The sequence below is a fragment of the Manis pentadactyla genome, chromosome 1 (assembly GCF_030020395.1).
Source record: "Manis pentadactyla isolate mManPen7 chromosome 1, mManPen7.hap1, whole genome shotgun sequence".
NCBI classification, from domain to species: Eukaryota; Metazoa; Chordata; class Mammalia; order Pholidota; family Manidae; genus Manis; species Manis pentadactyla.
In genome coordinates this window covers 210,458,146-210,475,825 of record NC_080019.1, presented here as the reverse complement: position 1 = coordinate 210,475,825, position 17,680 = coordinate 210,458,146, and the positions used below count along the sequence as shown (strand labels likewise).

The 17,680-nt window shown below is 36.3% G+C and overlaps 1 protein-coding gene across 1 annotated transcript in view; it reads left to right on the top strand.

Annotated features, from left to right (window-relative positions):
• ARL8B (ADP ribosylation factor like GTPase 8B) overlaps positions 1-15,067 on the top strand; it is a 44,307-nt gene extending 29,240 nt beyond the window's left edge. The window contains exons 2-7 of the mRNA XM_036878278.2: positions 2,719-2,799; positions 4,201-4,274; positions 5,745-5,838; positions 8,549-8,616; positions 8,888-8,958; positions 14,752-15,067. Of these exons, the coding sequence (XP_036734173.1) occupies positions 2,719-2,799; positions 4,201-4,274; positions 5,745-5,838; positions 8,549-8,616; positions 8,888-8,958; positions 14,752-14,801 (438 nt within the window). The 3' untranslated portion in view covers positions 14,802-15,067. The remainder of the gene's footprint in view (positions 1-2,718; positions 2,800-4,200; positions 4,275-5,744; positions 5,839-8,548; positions 8,617-8,887; positions 8,959-14,751) is intronic.
• Positions 15,068-17,680: the final 2,613 nt, after the last annotated feature.

Here is a 17,680-nt window from a genome sequence, read left to right as displayed (position 1 = left end):
CTTCCCCACATCCTACAGCAGAGTGGTCCATTTGGTATAACTGATGCACTTATATTGAGATATCATAATTACCAAGTACATTATGGCTTACTCTTTGTGTTGTACATTCTCTAGGTTTGGACAAATGAAATGTATGACATGTATCCATCATTATGGTATCATGCAGGGTATATCTGTTGCTTAAAAAATCCTCAGAGCTCTGCCTATTCAGCCCTCCAAGCCCTGGCAACCATTGATCTTTTTACTGTTTCCATAGTTTTGCCTTTTTCAGAATGTCAAATTTTAGAATGATACATTATGTAGGCTTTCCAGATTGGATCTTTAATTTAGATACACATTTAGGGTTCCTCCATGTCTATTTTTGGCTTGGTAGCTCATTTCTTTTTTGTGGTGAATAATATTTCATTACCTGAATATAATACAGTCTGTTTATTCAGTTGCTGAATGACCTCTTGGTGGCTTCCAGGTTTTTGTAATTATGAATAAAGATGCTACAATCATTAACATACAGGCTTTTGTGTGGACCTGAGTTTTCAACTCCTTTGGGAGTTGAATATACCAAGGATCATGATTGCTGGGTTGTATGGTAAGAGTATGTTTGGTTTTATAAGAAACCACCAAACTGCCTTCCACAGTGGCTGTACTCTTTTGCATTCCAACCACACATGAGTGAGAGTTCCCGTTGCTCCACGTCCTAACCAATATTTGGTGTTACCTGTGTAATAAAGTTTGGCCACTCTATTAAAGTGTGCAGTGGCATCTGATCATTTTAATTCCCCGATGACTTATGATGTGAAACGTCTTCTCATGTGCTTTTTTGCTGTCTGTGTATCTGCTTTGGTAAGGTGTCTGTTAAAGGTCTTTGGCCCATATTTTAACTGGATTGCTTGTTTTCATATGTTGAGTTTTAAGAGTTCTTTGTGTATTTTGGGTAATAGGCCTTTATTGGGTGTATCTTTTACAAATATTTTTTCCTATTCTGTGGCTTGTCTTGTAACTCTCTTGACAATTGTCTTTCACAGAGCAGAAGTTTTTAATTTTAATGAAGTCCATCTTATTAATTATTTATTTCGTGGAGTGTTGCCTTTGCCCATTTTTAAAATCAGGTTATATTTTTTGTCATGACTAATTTTGATATATGTGATTATGATATCATGAGTAGGTTTTTACATATAAATGAAATATGTGAAAGGTCTGAGAATTACAGTGTCTCATAAAAATGAAAGTAATGATTATGGTGGTTTTATCATTCCGAAATCAGCACCAAAGAGGTAGTAGCACTTGTTGAAGTTATGTAGAGGAAATTTGTAAAATTGAAATTCATTGTGCTCCCAACTTGTGCATTGTTTTGGAATGTGTGTGGCTAGCATAAGGTCACAGCAAACAACTGGCCAGTGTTAGAGCCTTGAAAATAGTTCTATTTGTTTAACCAATCCCTTGTTGAGATAGTTCATGATCCTGGGCTATTTACTTAAAATGTAAGTATCAGGTCAAATGAGAAATTTATATTTTGTAAATATAATATGTAAATATGTAAATATATAAAATCACTATTAACTGTGACTTATTAGATGTACTTCACAATTGTAGTTAAAGAATATGCCAAGAAATGTGGAAGACCTGTTATAAGAATTATAATACTTTACTGAAAAGGATATAAAAGATTTGAATGTTTGAGTGTGTAAACCATGTGCCTGGATGGAAAGACTTGATAGTGGTTAAATATCAAGAATTGATATGCTATTAATTGATACAGTATCAAGAATTGATAATTAATACACTTAATGTCATTCTAGTCAATATTTTAACAATTATTAATTTCTGAAGTTTATTTGGAATGTAAGATATGAACCAATTTCAAAACATTCCAAATTTTTGATCTGTTACGTAGAATAATATGTAGTATAAGCTGCAGTATTTCATATAGTCCTAATTTAGGAATAAATAGACTAAATGGAAAAGAATTGAAGACTCAGACATAGAAATGTCTCTATATGGAATTTGGCATATCACTTCAAATTAGTTAGGAAAGTGGATTTTTTAATGAGGAATGGGAATATTTATTGGTTATCCATTTGAAAAAGAAACTTTCTTGCACTGTATCATCAAAATCCAGATGGATGAACACTGTACATTTGAAAAAGTCACTCAAATACTATTAGAAAATATTTAATTTTAATCTTTTGATAGGAAGGCAGTAAACCAAAAAGAACGGAATTGATTACATAACTTCTATATGACAAAACATTTTATAAGCCTTGTTAAAAGACAAACTCGGAAAAGCTATTTAGCAGTTGATATTAGCAGTTATTGTCAGAATAATTTAAATGCTAAAAATGGAAAACTTTGAAGCTTTACTTTTGATTTTCTTCTATTTTATGTGTGAAAATTTATGGATATGTTGGGGAATTAATAAATTTTCATATATTTGTAATATACAATATATATATTTTTAAACTTAAGGGAATATGTTAAAAACAATACTTTATTTCAAAAATATATTGTTTTAATGGGAGAGTATATCTTTTTATAAACAACATAATGTACCTCTTTGAGAACTGTGGGTATAAGGAATGTTTTCTTAGGGCAGATTGTTAACACTACTACAAAATTTGTTATTTACTAAAATTGGTAACTGTTGATGCTATAAGGTTATGCATTGCTGTATGTCTTAATAAATATTGATTAGTCTAACTTCAGATGTTTTCTTTTGTTCAGTCAGGTCAATTCAGTGAAGACATGATACCCACTGTGGGCTTCAATATGAGGAAAGTAACTAAAGGTAACGTCACGATAAAGGTATGTCATCTCCTTGCCATACTTGACTTAAATTGTTAGCATATACAGCTAGGGGTTTTTCTGTTTCTTTGTTTTTTTTACACGAATATCAGCAGTTCTTAACTAATGAATGAGCATGTTCCAAAAGACTGTAAATCAGTTTTTTTCTTTCTCTAATATATCAAAATGTATGAGTTGAAATGTTGTTAAGTACCCATAAAAAAAAACAGCATGTCGGTTGACAGAAGTAAAATTGGGGATTTAGTTGTTCCAAGGAAATAAAAATCACATCTTCAGAGTATGTGGAATGTGGTATTACATTATTTTGTGAACAGCATTTTATTTTGAAGGAATTTTTTATTTATAACATTGCTAACTTAATATTATATTTGTGATAACAAATATGATAACTCAGTTTTCCCTTTCGTTACTATTAAGCCCTAAAATACTGCAAAACTGGAAGAAGTTAACTAACATAATTTTGTTCTTAGAATGAGTTTGACAGGTTTAAATCCTGGACTGTTTACTAGGGGCCATATTTTAGGCTCTTTTGCGTGAGTACAGTACTTCATGGGAGTTTACTTCTACAGCCTGAGCCCTTATGGCCATTTCACCCAATTCTTGTGGCTCACAGAAGCTGTTTACTAAATTCTTTCTGTAGCTCATCCAATGAAGCTTCTAATTTTTCATGTATATGTCTCTTGGTGCATGTGACCTGTGTCTGTAGCTAAACTGGAAGCCTTTTGAAGATAAATATGATGACCTAAAACATTTATGTAGCTCAGTGCCCAGAACATTACTCTACAGAGCAGGCATAACAATTAAGTTATTGTGAGTAGTGGCTTTTATATGAATACAATAATTTTATGTAAGAAAAACACGCAGGTAGGAATGTCTGTTGGCTGTGTTTTTACAGAATAATTAAAAACATTTAGGCATTAATGTATACCCAGTCAGACTATTAAACTTTAATAGATTCTGAATGAACTGTTGTTTTCAGTAATGGCATTCAAATCTGGCAAATGCATAATTCTGTAGATTTCAAAAATGTTATCTTAATGGTATGTATTTTCAGTATTGGAAATTTATTGGTTAACAGGCAAAGAAAGTATTACACAAAGACTCTATCTTTGCTCAAGCAGAACTTATTAGATCTAGTATAAACATTAAATATGAATTTCAGGCTTAGAAGTGGCCCTAAGAACTCCCAGATTAAGAGCTTGTTTGAGCTCAAGTTTTTTCAGGAGCAATAGGCTCTAACACTGTGGACATGAGCGATTCTGACCAATCTTTCTTCCTTCTGCTTTTTCCTTCAATGTATTGTTTGAAATATCTTTAATAATAATTGTCTGTTTTCATTTTTTTTCCTTCAATGTATTACTTGAAATACCTTTATTAAGAATTGTCTGTCTTGATTTAAAGATTTGGGACATAGGAGGACAGCCCCGATTCCGGAGCATGTGGGAACGGTACTGCAGAGGAGTCAATGCTATTGTGTAAGCACTTTTTTTAAAAGTCAATTTAGGTTTCAAGGAAAAAAATTTGTTTTTAATACTTCCCAAAGGCTCAAATTTTCAGGCAATATAAATATTTCTTAGATATTTTCTTAATGTAATCCCGTTAACATGAAGCTCAAAAAAATTTAATAACAGAATGAGAGTTTTGTTTTTTGCTTATGCAGCTAAGAGCCAAAGGATATAAATGTTTTATTATCATATATTGGCACCTAAGAACAGCCTGTTTAAAAGTATTTTTGGGTGCTGAGCTTCCCCCCAACCCAAAGCCCCACCCTTTCCTCTGTAGCAACCATCTTAGTTTATTCTCCATGTTTATGAGTCTATTTCTATTTTTTTTTTTAGATTCCATATATAAGTGAAATCATACAGTTTTTAAATCTTTTCTGTCTCATTTATCTCACTTGGCATAACACCCTCTAGGTCCATCCATGTTGTTGCAAATGGCAACATTTGTTCTTTTTCATGTCTGAGTAACATTCCATTATATATATGTACTACATCTTACTTAGGTTGCTTACATATCTTGGCTATTGTAAATAATGCTGCAGCAAACATAGGGGTGTCTTGTCAGATACATCATTTGTAAAAACATTCTTCTATTCCGTAGGTTGCCTTTTTATTCTGTTGATATTTTCCTTTGGTGTGTAGAAACTGTTGAGTTTGATGTAGTCTCACTTATTTTTGCTTTTGTTTCCCTTGTCTGGGGTGATATATCCAATAAAAAGTTTTACAAAGGCCAGTGTTCAAGAGTTTATTACCTATGTTTTGTTTTAGGAATTTTATGGTTTTAAGTCTTACATTTAGGTCTTTAATCCATTTTGAGTTTATTTTTGTGTCTGGTGTAAGACAGTGACCCAGTTGCATTCTTCTGCGTGTAGTGTCAGTTTTCCCAACACCATTTATTGAAGAGACTGTCTTTTCCTCATTGTATATTCTTGCCTTTTTGGGACTTATTCTTTAGTGCTGCTTTAACATTTTTCTCTTTGAGGTTGTCTTAAATTACTGTAAGTGGGATGGATAAAATCAGAAAGAATAAAGTCTCAGAAAGTACAGTCTTGTTAGCATTTGCCAGATTGTACAATATGGAATATTTATTACCCTAAAATTTCAGTAGGTGTTTTATAAAGAAAGTATCTATAGGGTCATTTAGGAGGATGTCTACCATATATTGAGACCAGTCCTGTGTTAAGCATTTCATTTCCATCAGTATCCGTCAAGGTAGGAAGAGAACTAGGAGTATCTGATCTTTCAGAAGCAGAGAGAAAGAAACTGTTTCATGAAAGGAGGAGGAAGACCAAAATCTATCAGGATGACTGACTAGGCTTTTATTTATCTAGGATTTTATTTTGGTTAACAATTTCAGTAGTGTAAATCTTAAGAAAAATATGTTGTTAATTGTGACCATCAAAGAATATGGAGAAGGCAAATTGAAATCACTTTTTTTTTAAGTTACATGATAGATGCTGCAGATCGTGAAAAGATAGAAGCCTCTCGAAATGAACTACATAATCTTCTAGATAAACCACAGTTACAAGGAATTCCAGTAAGTATGGAGTATTTGTTATTGTGTATTATATGATTATAATATTTATAATTATAATAATATAATTAAATTATGTAATTTTAAATTACAATTATGTGTATTATGTTTGAAATTAGTAAAATGTCTTCTGTTTTAAATTCTGGAAGGCTTATATTTACTGAGTATCTGCCATATACTGGACGCTGTGCTATTATTCATTTCTTAACCAGCTATTTATTAAACTATATGCAGTAGGAACAGTGCTTAGGCCTGGGGATATAGTGATGAGCAGAGGTGGATGGAAACACGTTTCCTGATGTCATGGAGTTTGTGGTTGATAAAGTAAGAAAGGTAGATAAAATGAAATTACTTGAATAATAACAGCTGTTCTAAGTGCTATGAAGGAGAGGTACAGGGGTGTGAGAGTTTTAAGTTAGAGGGGAGATTTGATGTAGTTTGAGGGAAGAAAGGATTCCCTGAGGAAGTGATGCTTCAGCTGAGATGTAAGTGTTGTGTGGTCATGTGAGGGATGTGACAACTGGAGGAAGAGGGAGTTTCAGACAGTGGCTCTTTGGTAGGAGGAAGCAGGGCCCTGAGAGGAGGACGGTGTCTCCAGAGCACAGAGCAAAGTGGGGAGGGTGGGGCCCACTGCGGCGAGCCCTGTGGCAGCCAGGCCATTGTTGGGGAGTCTGCTGGGTGGACTGTGTAGTAATGATCAGATTTATTTTTGAAATCAGAAAATGATTTCAGTTTAAGAATGGATTGAAGTGTCAAGAAGGAAAATATAGAGGACAATTTTCGGAAGCTGTTGAAGTTGCCTTGGCAAATTACAGTAGTATGGATTAGTATGGTAGTAGATAGGATGGTGAGAACGAAACAGATTTTGGTCATATTTAGGAACACAGTCCACCTTGCTAATGAGTTAGGAGAGGAGAAATGGAAAGAATAATTCCTAATTTCTAGCTCTGTAGTCAGATGGAAGGTGGTGTCATTTGTTGAGCTAAGGAAGGCTAGAAAAGGACCAGGCTTTAGCCTCAGGACAAGCTCATGAGTGTCAGGTACTTGAGGTATATTATCTCCGTTAATCCTCACAACTTATTGAGGTTGATGGTGTTACCCCTCCCTTATAATAGTTGTTATTCACTGAAGATCACATGACTACTAGTATTTTGTGTATCCAGGTTTTGAGTCCATATCTGTCTGACTTCAAAGCCTATTTTTCTTTTGTATTAAAAACTAATTCTATATACTATAGGTAAAAATCAGTCTTATCTTAGTCACTGTAATTGCTAGCAATAGAAAGCCAATTTAAGTAGAAAGGACTTCATTGAAAGGCTGTTGGGTAGCTCAGAGAGTCTCTGAGAAGGCTGCATTTCACTAACTTGGAACAAAGGAAGCTAAACAGTTGCCAGTATCACATCCCATCTCACAGCCTAAAACAAGCCTGGTGACCACATGCAGTTTCTGAACACCAGACACGATTGCTGTGATTGGCAGGTCATCTTCTGAAGCCCCTTGCCTATCAGAATGGGTTCTCTATCCCTGCTCTTTTGTAAAACTGACTCTGCACTCAAATTTTTGGTTGATCTAGATTATGTGTTCATGCTCTAGCAGAAAGTAGAGCTGGGAAGAAAATTATCTATAGAAGCAAGTAGCTTTATTGGGATGCAGGTTCTTAAGGTAGGAGATTTCTTAAATGTAGGAAGAGGGCTAAGATGCCAGGCAACCCCTATAGTGACAGCTGATTACAAATGACCGCTGGTGTATTATTGGAAGCTCAGGCATGTCCAGCTTGGGAATCTGTAAGAGTATGGAGAGAGTTAGGAGCTGGGGGAGGGAAGGCAGTCTACCAAAGCTGCTGAGATTTGACTCTTGGCTCTCTAACTCCCTTAACATTCTCTTGAGAGCTCCCCTTGCCCCTGGCTTCTTGTACCTCTGTCCTAGTTTCTTTGTCCTTTGTATGAAATAAGAGCCTAGGACCTATGAGTAGAATTGGTCAGGGGTGGGGTTGGGGTGTGTTAAGTGAAAGATAGGTATGCTGAGATTGACATGGTGTGTACTTTATTGGGATGGGTGATAGATAGAAGTTCTTAGAAAACACTAACCTAGAGTATGGATGCTGTGAAATCATTAGAGCACTCACATTTTTTGCTTTCTGCAAGGCAGAAAGGATGGATCTGGGAAAGAGTGGTAACTGGGAAGCCCATCTCTGTTTTCCTTTCTTTTCAAAGCACATCAAGCCATCAGATGACCAGAGTTACTCCCAGAGTTTATAGTTGTTGTCTTTATCCTGGTCCCCAGATTTATCCATCTTGTTAGAATACTTGTACATGATAGTCTGTAGGATGGATCTGGAATTTTGAAAGCTTATTCATGTGTTCACATGATTAATGGTTAAAAAAGTCATTCTTTCACCATTGATTGTTAAGAGCATATTCACATTTTGGTTAAGATTTCTTAAGAAATAGTATAATGCATACCATAGGCTTTAGAATATTTCAAGTAGAAGTTGGCAGCCACTTACTGAATTAAAGACATTTCTGTGGTAGCAATTAAAAGAATGGTAATTTGAACGATTAAATGATATAGGCCATATCATAATACTAAATATGCTTTAATATTATGGCATATTTTTACGGGTAACATTCCAGTTTTAATATCTACAGATATGAATATGGTATGCTCTGTGACATTTTCTTATATAAAATCTTAATATCTTTTCTTTTTAAAGGTGCTAGTACTTGGAAACAAGAGAGATCTTCCAAATGCCTTGGATGAGAAACAACTAATTGAAAAAATGTATGTTTTAAGAATGAATAATGGTGTTTAAAAAAAAATCTGATTCTAAATTATACTATTTTGCCCACTACTTTGTTTAGAATTGTTACTTTATTCAGTAATGATCATAGCCATGGTAGATAAACTTGGCCTACCAGAGAAACAAATTCCTAAAATTTTAGTAGTAGTAAGGTAATTTATTCAGTATAGTAACAATAAAAAACAAGTAAAGAATGAAAATATGACAGTTGTTTTAAGCACAGACTTACTCTCTTAATTCTGCTTCCTGTAGGAATCTGTCTGCTATTCAGGATAGAGAAATTTGCTGCTATTCAATTTCTTGCAAAGAAAAGGATAATATAGGTAAGAACTGACTGGTTGTTTTTGGAAGAACTGTGTATATTTGGCAGGGATGTTTAATGCTTCCTACTGTGTATTATCCCCATTTCTATGTAAGTTCCTTTACAGACTACTGTTGCTTTTGCTTCAGGAAAAAGAATAGATGTTATCCTTTTTGACAGTAACTATAATATCCTGAATTCTACCCTCTGCTATTTAAAGAAGTAAATGCAGTAAAGACATAAAATTAAGCATTAAGTGATACCAATTTATTGTATTAATTTTTGCAGAGCTCATATCCAGCTGTGCTTTATGACAAAATGACGTTTTTGAAATAAGACTTTACAAAACTTGGTTTATTGGCAGTATAACAATTTTTCATTATTGAACCCATATATTACTGCAGCATGTTAGTACTCTATTGAAGGTATAAGCCATTATCTACTTAATGTCTGTATTAATTTCCTAGGATTGCCATAGAAAAGTACAACAAACTGGGTGGGTTAAAACAGCAGAAATTTATTCTCTTAAGTTTAGGAGGCTATTAGTCCCAAATCGTGGTGTCAACAGGGCCGTGCTTTCTCTGAGGCTCCTGGGGATCCTTCCTTGACTTTCCTAGCTTGTGTTGGTTGCAGGCAGTCTTTGGTTTTCCTTGTCTTGTAGATACATCACTCCAGTTTCTGCCTCCAGCTTCACATGGCCTCCTTCTCTGTGTGTGTCTCTTTGTGTCTGTCCTCTCTGACCGAGATACTTGTCATTGGATTAGGGCCTGTCCTAATCCATTGTGATCTCATTTTATATCTGTAAAGACTCTATTTCCAAAAAATCCTGAGGTTCTGGGTAGATGTGAATTTTGGGGGGACACTAAGGATTCAGTACAGTATCCCTAAAGAATGTCTGGCTTAACTTTAGTCTCTTAAATATGGTAAGGGATTATTTAATAAAAGTATATTGGAATGGGGAAGAGAGTCAAAAGGTAAAAGAACAAAAAAAGATGAATGGAAGCATTTGACAGGATGAAAAGCCATTCAACATGTAGACAGCTACGTAAGTGAGAAGACCTATCACAGTGCAATAAAACATTCTCACACTAAAGGACACTTTCATGACTAAAGCTACTCAAGTTAAGTCACCCAGTTCTTGTGTGGCATGATACACTCACCAGAGTTTGAAAGAAGAGTTAAATGAATGTATGTGCTTTGAAACAGATGGGTAGATGCCTAGGGATTTTCATGGCTCATTCACTTCTCACAGTTCAGTGGTCACTGGTGAAAAAATCTCCCTGGGTCACACTTTCTATGACCATTTTCTGTGGGTCATAGAAAAATGAGGCTGTCCATCAATTCTGACAGTGGACTAGAAACAAAATGGGCTTTGGAGTCAGGTAACTCAGGCTGAAACACTTGGTCCAAAAATACCTTCTGGTTGGCCTTGGACAAAGCACTTAACTTCCCTGATCCTCCAGTGTTTTATCATCTATAAAATGGGGATAATGGCAACAGCTTCAAAACTCTACTGTGAGAAGGAATGAAAAAATGGGTTGCAGTGTTTGACATATGGTGGACATCAAACGGCTGTATTAGTTTTCTACTTCTGCTGTGAGAAGCCTGTCATGGATCTCACTGAACTGTAATCAAGGACTAAAGTTACAGGTTGTGCTCCTTCTGGAGACAAGGGGAGAATGCATTTCCTTGTACTTTTTGGCTTCTAAGGACTGCTGCATTTTTGGCTTAGGGCTCTTCCCTCCATCTTCAAAGCCAAAAACATTATATCTCTCTGACACTTCTTCCATGGTCACATCTCCAATTAAAAAGAAAAAAAGTGTATTGGAGTAAGAGGTAATAAATAAATCCTGCCAAAATATTGCATTAAAAAAGTATTCTAATATTTTTTCTTTAGTCATCATTCAATATGTATTGGTTCTCAGGGTACTTAACTTTCTTTCCAAGTTAGTTCCACATCTCAGTTCCTTCTCCACCCTACTTCAAGCATGCTCTGATGTGGTCAAAGTATTGATAATCTTCTGGTTGATTTGGGGTTTCCTTTAAAGACCACCCAAAGCAATCTGAGCCTGATACTTTACTGATGGACACAAACACTCCTCTTAAATTAAATGAATAGAATTAGTGACTTGTTACTTTGGGAGCTTTCAGTTAATTTGAGAACAGATTGTTCAAACACTTAGGGTTAGAGTTATTTATTTTTTATCCACTCTTATGAAGGTTTCACATGAGCACAATTGTGGTCACTACATTCACCCATATTATCAAGTACCCCCAACACCCCATCACAGTCACTGTCCATCAGTATAATAAGATGCCACAGAGTCACTACTTGTCTTCTCTGTGTCACACCATCTTCCCCATGACCCCACCTACACCATATGTGCCAATCATAATGCCCCTCAATCCCCTTATCTCTCCCTTCCCACCCACCCTTCCCCACCCCTCCCCTTTGGTAACTGCTAGTCCCTTCTTGGAGTCTGTGAGTCTGCTGCTGTTTTGTTCCTTCAGTTATGCTTCGTTGTTATACTCCGCAAATGAGGGAAATCATTTGGTACTTGTCTTTCTCCACCTGGCTTATTTCACTGAGCATACTACTCTCTAGCTCCATCCATGTTGTTGCAAATGGTAGGGTTTGTTTTCTTCTTATGACTGAATAATATTCCATTGTGTATATGTACCACATCTTCTTTATCCATTCATCTACTGATGGACACTTCGGTTGCTTCCCTATCTTGACTGTTGTAAATAGTGCTGTGATAAACATAGGGGTGCATATATCTTTTTGAATCTGGGATCGTGTTTTCTTTGGGTAAATTCTTAGGAGTGGAATTCCTGGGTCAAATGGTATTTCTATTGGGGAACCTCTGTATTGCTTTCCACAATGGTTGAACTAATTTACATTCCCGTCAACAGTGTAGGAAGGTTCCCCTTTCTCTGCATCCTTGCCCGCATTTGTTGTTCTTGTCTTTTTGATGTTGGCCATCCTAACTGGTGTGAGGTGATATCTCATTGTGGTTTTAATTTTCATTTCCCTGATAATTAGCGATGTGGAGCATTTTTTCATGTGCCTGTTGGCCATCTGAATTCCTTCTCTGGAGAAGTATCTGTTCAGATCCTTTGCCCGTGTTTTAATTGGGTTATTTGCTTTCTGGGTGTTGAGGCATGTGAGTTCTTTATATATTTTGGATGTTAACCCCTTGTTTATGAATATATTCTCCCATACTATAGGATGCCTTTTTGTTATACTATGGGGTTATTTAGAGTTTATTAAAAAAACTTTTTTTCTCTCTCTGTTTTGGAAATTTTAAATTGTGCCCCCAAGAGGGTATTTACCAATGGTTCTCACTGAAGGATTTTACCCCCTAGGAGAGATTTGGCAATGCCTAGAAACATTTTTCGTTGTCACAGTGAGGAGGGTGATGCTGTCATCTAGTGGATGGAGACCAGGGATGTTCTAAAAATCCTATAGCCCTCACAGTTAAGCATTGTCCAGTTGTGGTGAGGATGAAACCCTGTTCTACACTAGCCATGATTTTTAGTACATTGTACTATATACTGTAGGTCTGTTACTCCCTTATATATATCTCTATTTCCTAAAATAGGGGGAAAAAGTTTTTGAAGGGAGGAAGAAAATCCTTTGTTTTACTACTATGACAAACTAGCTAAATGTTTTCCTGGAAAAATCTTGTGAGCTCATTTAGGAATTAATGCCGGAGAGCTGGTGAGAACTTCTGCTGTTTGAAAGCAATCTTCATAGTCTGTTGTCGAGCTCCATAGTCACCAGGTTTGTGACTATAGGACCAGTTCACTCAGTATTATCAAGCCCAAGAAAACTGATCCACTCTAACTAGATTCAAAATGAGTTGTTTGTAAATCAGAATGCATATTTATTTGGAGCAAGAAATGCAACTTACTAGCTGAGTAGATTAGACTCTTTTGGGTAATCAAGTCAGAACACCCTCCCTAATTTCAGCTTTTGTAATGCATTTAGTACCAAATTTATGAATTTTTAAAATTGTTACAAAAAGTATTTCAGTGCACATGGGGTGTATGTTACACTTCCAGGGTCCTAATGTGGTACATGAAGTACCTTAGTTGTATAAGTAATGTGTCCTGATACCACACAGAACAGATTACTTCGGGGAAGATGATCTTTGCAATGATGGCTCATACTTGTGGCCCTGTTTGCCATGGAAGATGACTCTTCCTTATCTGAGTATCTTACTTCTTTCCTGCCTTTGTATCAGGTCTTAAGGATCCATCTGTCTTTAAGATATGACTTCTTTCCAGTGTCCACAAGTTTTTTTTTCTGCTACTTCTTTTTAGTGAACATCTTAAATACTTAAACCTAGTCATTTCACTTTCAGATTTATCTTTTACCCATTCAGTTCAAATAAATGTGGCTTTGCTCTTACTACGCACTGCTATCCTCCTTTTGAAAAGCAAATGACCCACCTCAGCGGTTGGGTTAAAGTGTTTCCACAACTCTGAACAGGTCATGTTTGTTCAGGTCTCAGCTCTAGGCTAGGCTATTCTTCATATGTGTGTGGCTTATAGATTCTCTAAAGCATGTTAGCTGGGAAACTAGGTGACTGAATTTGCCCTTGTCTGTCAGGCTTGGCAGAGTGCTGCTTCTAATAGATAGTTACATACCCTTTATGTGTATAACACATTTTAAAGAACTCAAGGACAGTAACTCAGTGTTTTGATTTGGTTACCTTGTCAGTCGAAGTGCCTTTCCTGGCTAACTTCAGCTCTCATCTAGGCCAGAAAGTCTTTCTCACTGACTGTAATCAGTCCTGTCAGCTCTCTGTAGTAAGCATCCTCATTTGACCCGACTGCATCCCTGCAGCACTTGTTTGCTTCAGGCCTTTATCCCATTCCTATCCTGTTATGACAGTCAGTTTCCATATTGGCAGCCCTCCAGTTGTCCTTCGCCATTGCCGCTGTTGAACTTACTAAAGTAAACTATTATAATTTCTCTGCTTAAAATTCTCCAGTAACTTCTTACTGACTTGAGAATAAAATACAAACTTCTTAGCATCTTAGAATGGCATATACAAGGTTATCCGGCTCCTTCCAACCCTGTGGTTCTCAACTGAGGATAGTTTTGCCCCCCAAGGGGACATATGGCAACATCTGGAGACATTACCAGTTGTCACAACTGAGAATGGAGTGGGGAGTGGGCAGTAATAATAGCATCTAGTGGTAAAGGTCATGGATGCCACAAAATATTCTGCTGAATACACAAAAAAACATCCTTTCTTCCCAGCAAAGAATTATCCTGCCCCAGATATCAAAAGGGTGAAGTTGAGAACCCCCTGCTCTAACCTCAGCCATGAGTGGTGACCCCTTTTCCCACCCACGTGCTTCAGCCACACTTACTAAGTAAAATCCTTCTGAGCTCCACTGTTTCATGCTGCAGTTTATTCTTTTGCTTTTGCTCTTTCTTTTGCTTGGAATTCTGTGGGGCAGTTCCTAACCCCAAATGACTACTTGTAAGTTTTCTGTTTTCTAAAAGCTGTTTGAGGGCACCGAGGGATTCTCCCACTTGTTTGCATTCTTGGCACTTCACGTACAGTTTATAGGCAATCAGTAAACTTTTGAATGAATAAAAGATGGAACACACTGTTCTGTACACATAGAGATTCTTCAGTCTCATAATTCCTCAGATGATCCCCTTTAAGCTCAGGTAATGGAGAACAGTAGGGCCCAGCATGTGCTTTGAAATAGCCTCATTTTGAATATTATCTGTTTAGTTTTTGAACTTGGGTATCTAATGCCTTCACTTTTTCCCCCTCTCTGTCTTTAGATATCACACTTCAGTGGCTTATTCAACATTCAAAATCTAGAAGAAGCTGAAGCATCTCCTGAAGTCTTCCAGTCCTTCCTGGCTATAATCCTAGATTTATTGTCCAATCCTCTGAAGTACTTCCCAGAATACGGTCCTTCCTAAACCCAAGAAATTGCCTTTTTCAGAGTTTTTTTCTCATGTGCACTGCTGAAGATGTGTATCCCTAATCCTTCATAAAGAATCAGCTAGAGTTGTCATGATAAAGCCAGCACACAAAAAGGCTTCTTATACATACTTGTCTTAGTGTGTGGAGCTTTTTTTTTAAAAACAACAACAATAACACTTTAACCATCTTAAATCAAGAAAATAGTGTATTTCTGTTTCGGTCTTTCTGGGCCAGATTTTTGTATTGGTTTTCAGTAAATGTCTATCTATGATATTTCATTATAGAGTCCATTAGCTTAATATGATACTGACTTGATACAGCATGAAGTTTCTAGTGCCACACACAGTATTTAGAAAACCTTTAGCCTGACTCATGTGGGATATAAACATAATGTTTATGTATCTCACAAATGCATGTGAAATGTATAATTACACCTTAGGAATTAAAAAAATGGTCACAAAGAGTGAGCAGAGGCACCAGATCAGTGTTGTTATGGGTTCTTTACACTGGTGAGGTCAAATGTGACGTATTTAAAAAACATTCTGCTTTCTGATAATTCTTCATCACCAGATGGCAGTTGGGGGTATGGGAGGAACTAAGGCATGCTGTTTTCTATCTGTCCAGGTCATTTCTTCTATATTTTTTCTTCTTTTTTTTCAGGTTCAACACTTTTTTAAGGGGTTGGGAATTGAAGATTTTCTCAAAAGCTTTCATGAATTTAGAGCATTCCAGCCAATATAATAAAATGTGTTCAGAACGTCAGATTTTGTTCAAACCCCTGTTTTTTCTATCTCCAGTCATTACGTCCGTGCTGCAGCATGACACTCTCTTGACTTTTTATATCCAGTCATAAAGGTGACTTTCAGCACAATAGATACTTATAAACAAATAAAAATTCTTATTTTTTCTCTTACTGATGTAAGTTTGGCACTCTTTTGCCTGGTGCCAGCTGACATCTCAATTATTGTGACAACTCTAGACCTGCCTGCTCTATCCAATGTAATCATGCGCAATGTCTGCAGGTTGTTTAATAATCACACAGAGAACCGAGGAATTGATGCTGTTCGTTGTTGGCTTCTGTGATACCGAGATGTATAAAAAGTTAAAGTGAACATGTTCTGTAGGTTAATTATCTCCATAGACATAAAGGGACATGCTGATACCGGTTCACTTGTAAGCTGTTGTGTGCATACCCACAGTAGTAGATGAAACTCTCTGGTATATACCTGCTTATGTGTGCCTCACACTGTGTGTGATCATTTCTTTTGTTAAGCAGCACTCCTGTAGACAGTGCATTTCCAAATGTGTTGAGCACTTCAAGTGCAATTGACAGTAAGTTCTAATGAATACCAATTTTAATTTATAGACTGCCATGGCCTTAACAATATTCTGTACAAAATACTGCACTGTGTTGCACAGACACTACTTGTTTTTCTCCATTCACATTTTTATGAGTACAGTCTCAGCTTTTAAAATTGTTGTTATTCTTTGAAGCATGTTGCATACTTCCCTGAGGGGGATGGATGGTTCTGTAAATGAAGGGATATTTAAACCTGGTACTGTAGTCCAACACCCGTAGTGGTCACTGTGAACCATTACAGAGAATGTGGAGTTTGTGCCTAAAAGGAGGAATTGGAACTAGAATGTGTGACTATGTGGGGACCGCATAGTTTCACTAATATGACCTATAGCTAAACCTTAATGTGTTTGCGTGTCTGTTCATTGCTTTCAGCATTTCAGGACAACCAAACACGACTACCAACATTTTCCTGTGCATTAACTTCTGCATGTGAAAACTTCACAGTTACTGAACTTTGTAAATACGTGAATTTTTTAATTTAGGTGGATGCAGTTTTTTTTTTGTCTGTTTACTCTTTCAGCTTTATTCAATAAACTTGCATTTTGAGGGTTGTATTGACAATTTTAACTTAACAGTGTGCATCATGATAGAAGGTGCTGCCTTTTTTGAAAGGGGATGGAAACTTACTATGAGCAAGGTTCGTAGACCATGTGCTAGAAGGAAATCATCTCAGCTTTCAAAGATCTGGGTCTGTGGGCTAATTTAAAATAGGAATAAACTTTAAAAACATCCACAGAATTGGTACTGCGATTTTTGGGGGTGGTGGGTGGAGGAGATGCTACTATTTATAAATGGTCACGATATGCCAAATTTAGAATTTCTAAAAGTGGCAAGAGCTAGCTAAGCATTTTATAATCCAGAATCATAACAATTCTGCTAATAAACAAATCAAGATATGCCTACTTAATGACTTCAGTTCCTGAATGAAAAGATTTTAAATATCCACCATGGTGGTTTTCCCACAAAGGCACATTTTAAAAATAAAGCCACTTGGCCTGTTTTGCTAGCATGGTATCTTTTGTAGTATAAAAATGAACATTTATCCCATCAAAGCTATTGGAGAGATGATTTTACATATTTTTACTAAGAGGAATTCAACTTGTTTTTCCTCTATATCAACACTGTCATTTTATATAGCCCAACTTTGATGGCCTGTTGGATGTGAGACTTAGCATTTCTAGGACAGAATTCCCTAGGATGTTAGGTTTAAGTTATTTTGTTGAATAGTTGAAGCCATTTAGTCAAGCAGTCCACTTGGTTCTCTTCTTACCACCCTCCTACCAAAACAATTTTTGAAGAAGGAGCATGTGTGTGAATGTGTGGGTGCACATGGGGCAGGGTAGAGACTTCCTAAAATTAGTCCCTTTGATCCTGTCAGGTAAATTGGATGTATTGGACCATGGCTAACTTTAGTGTTCATT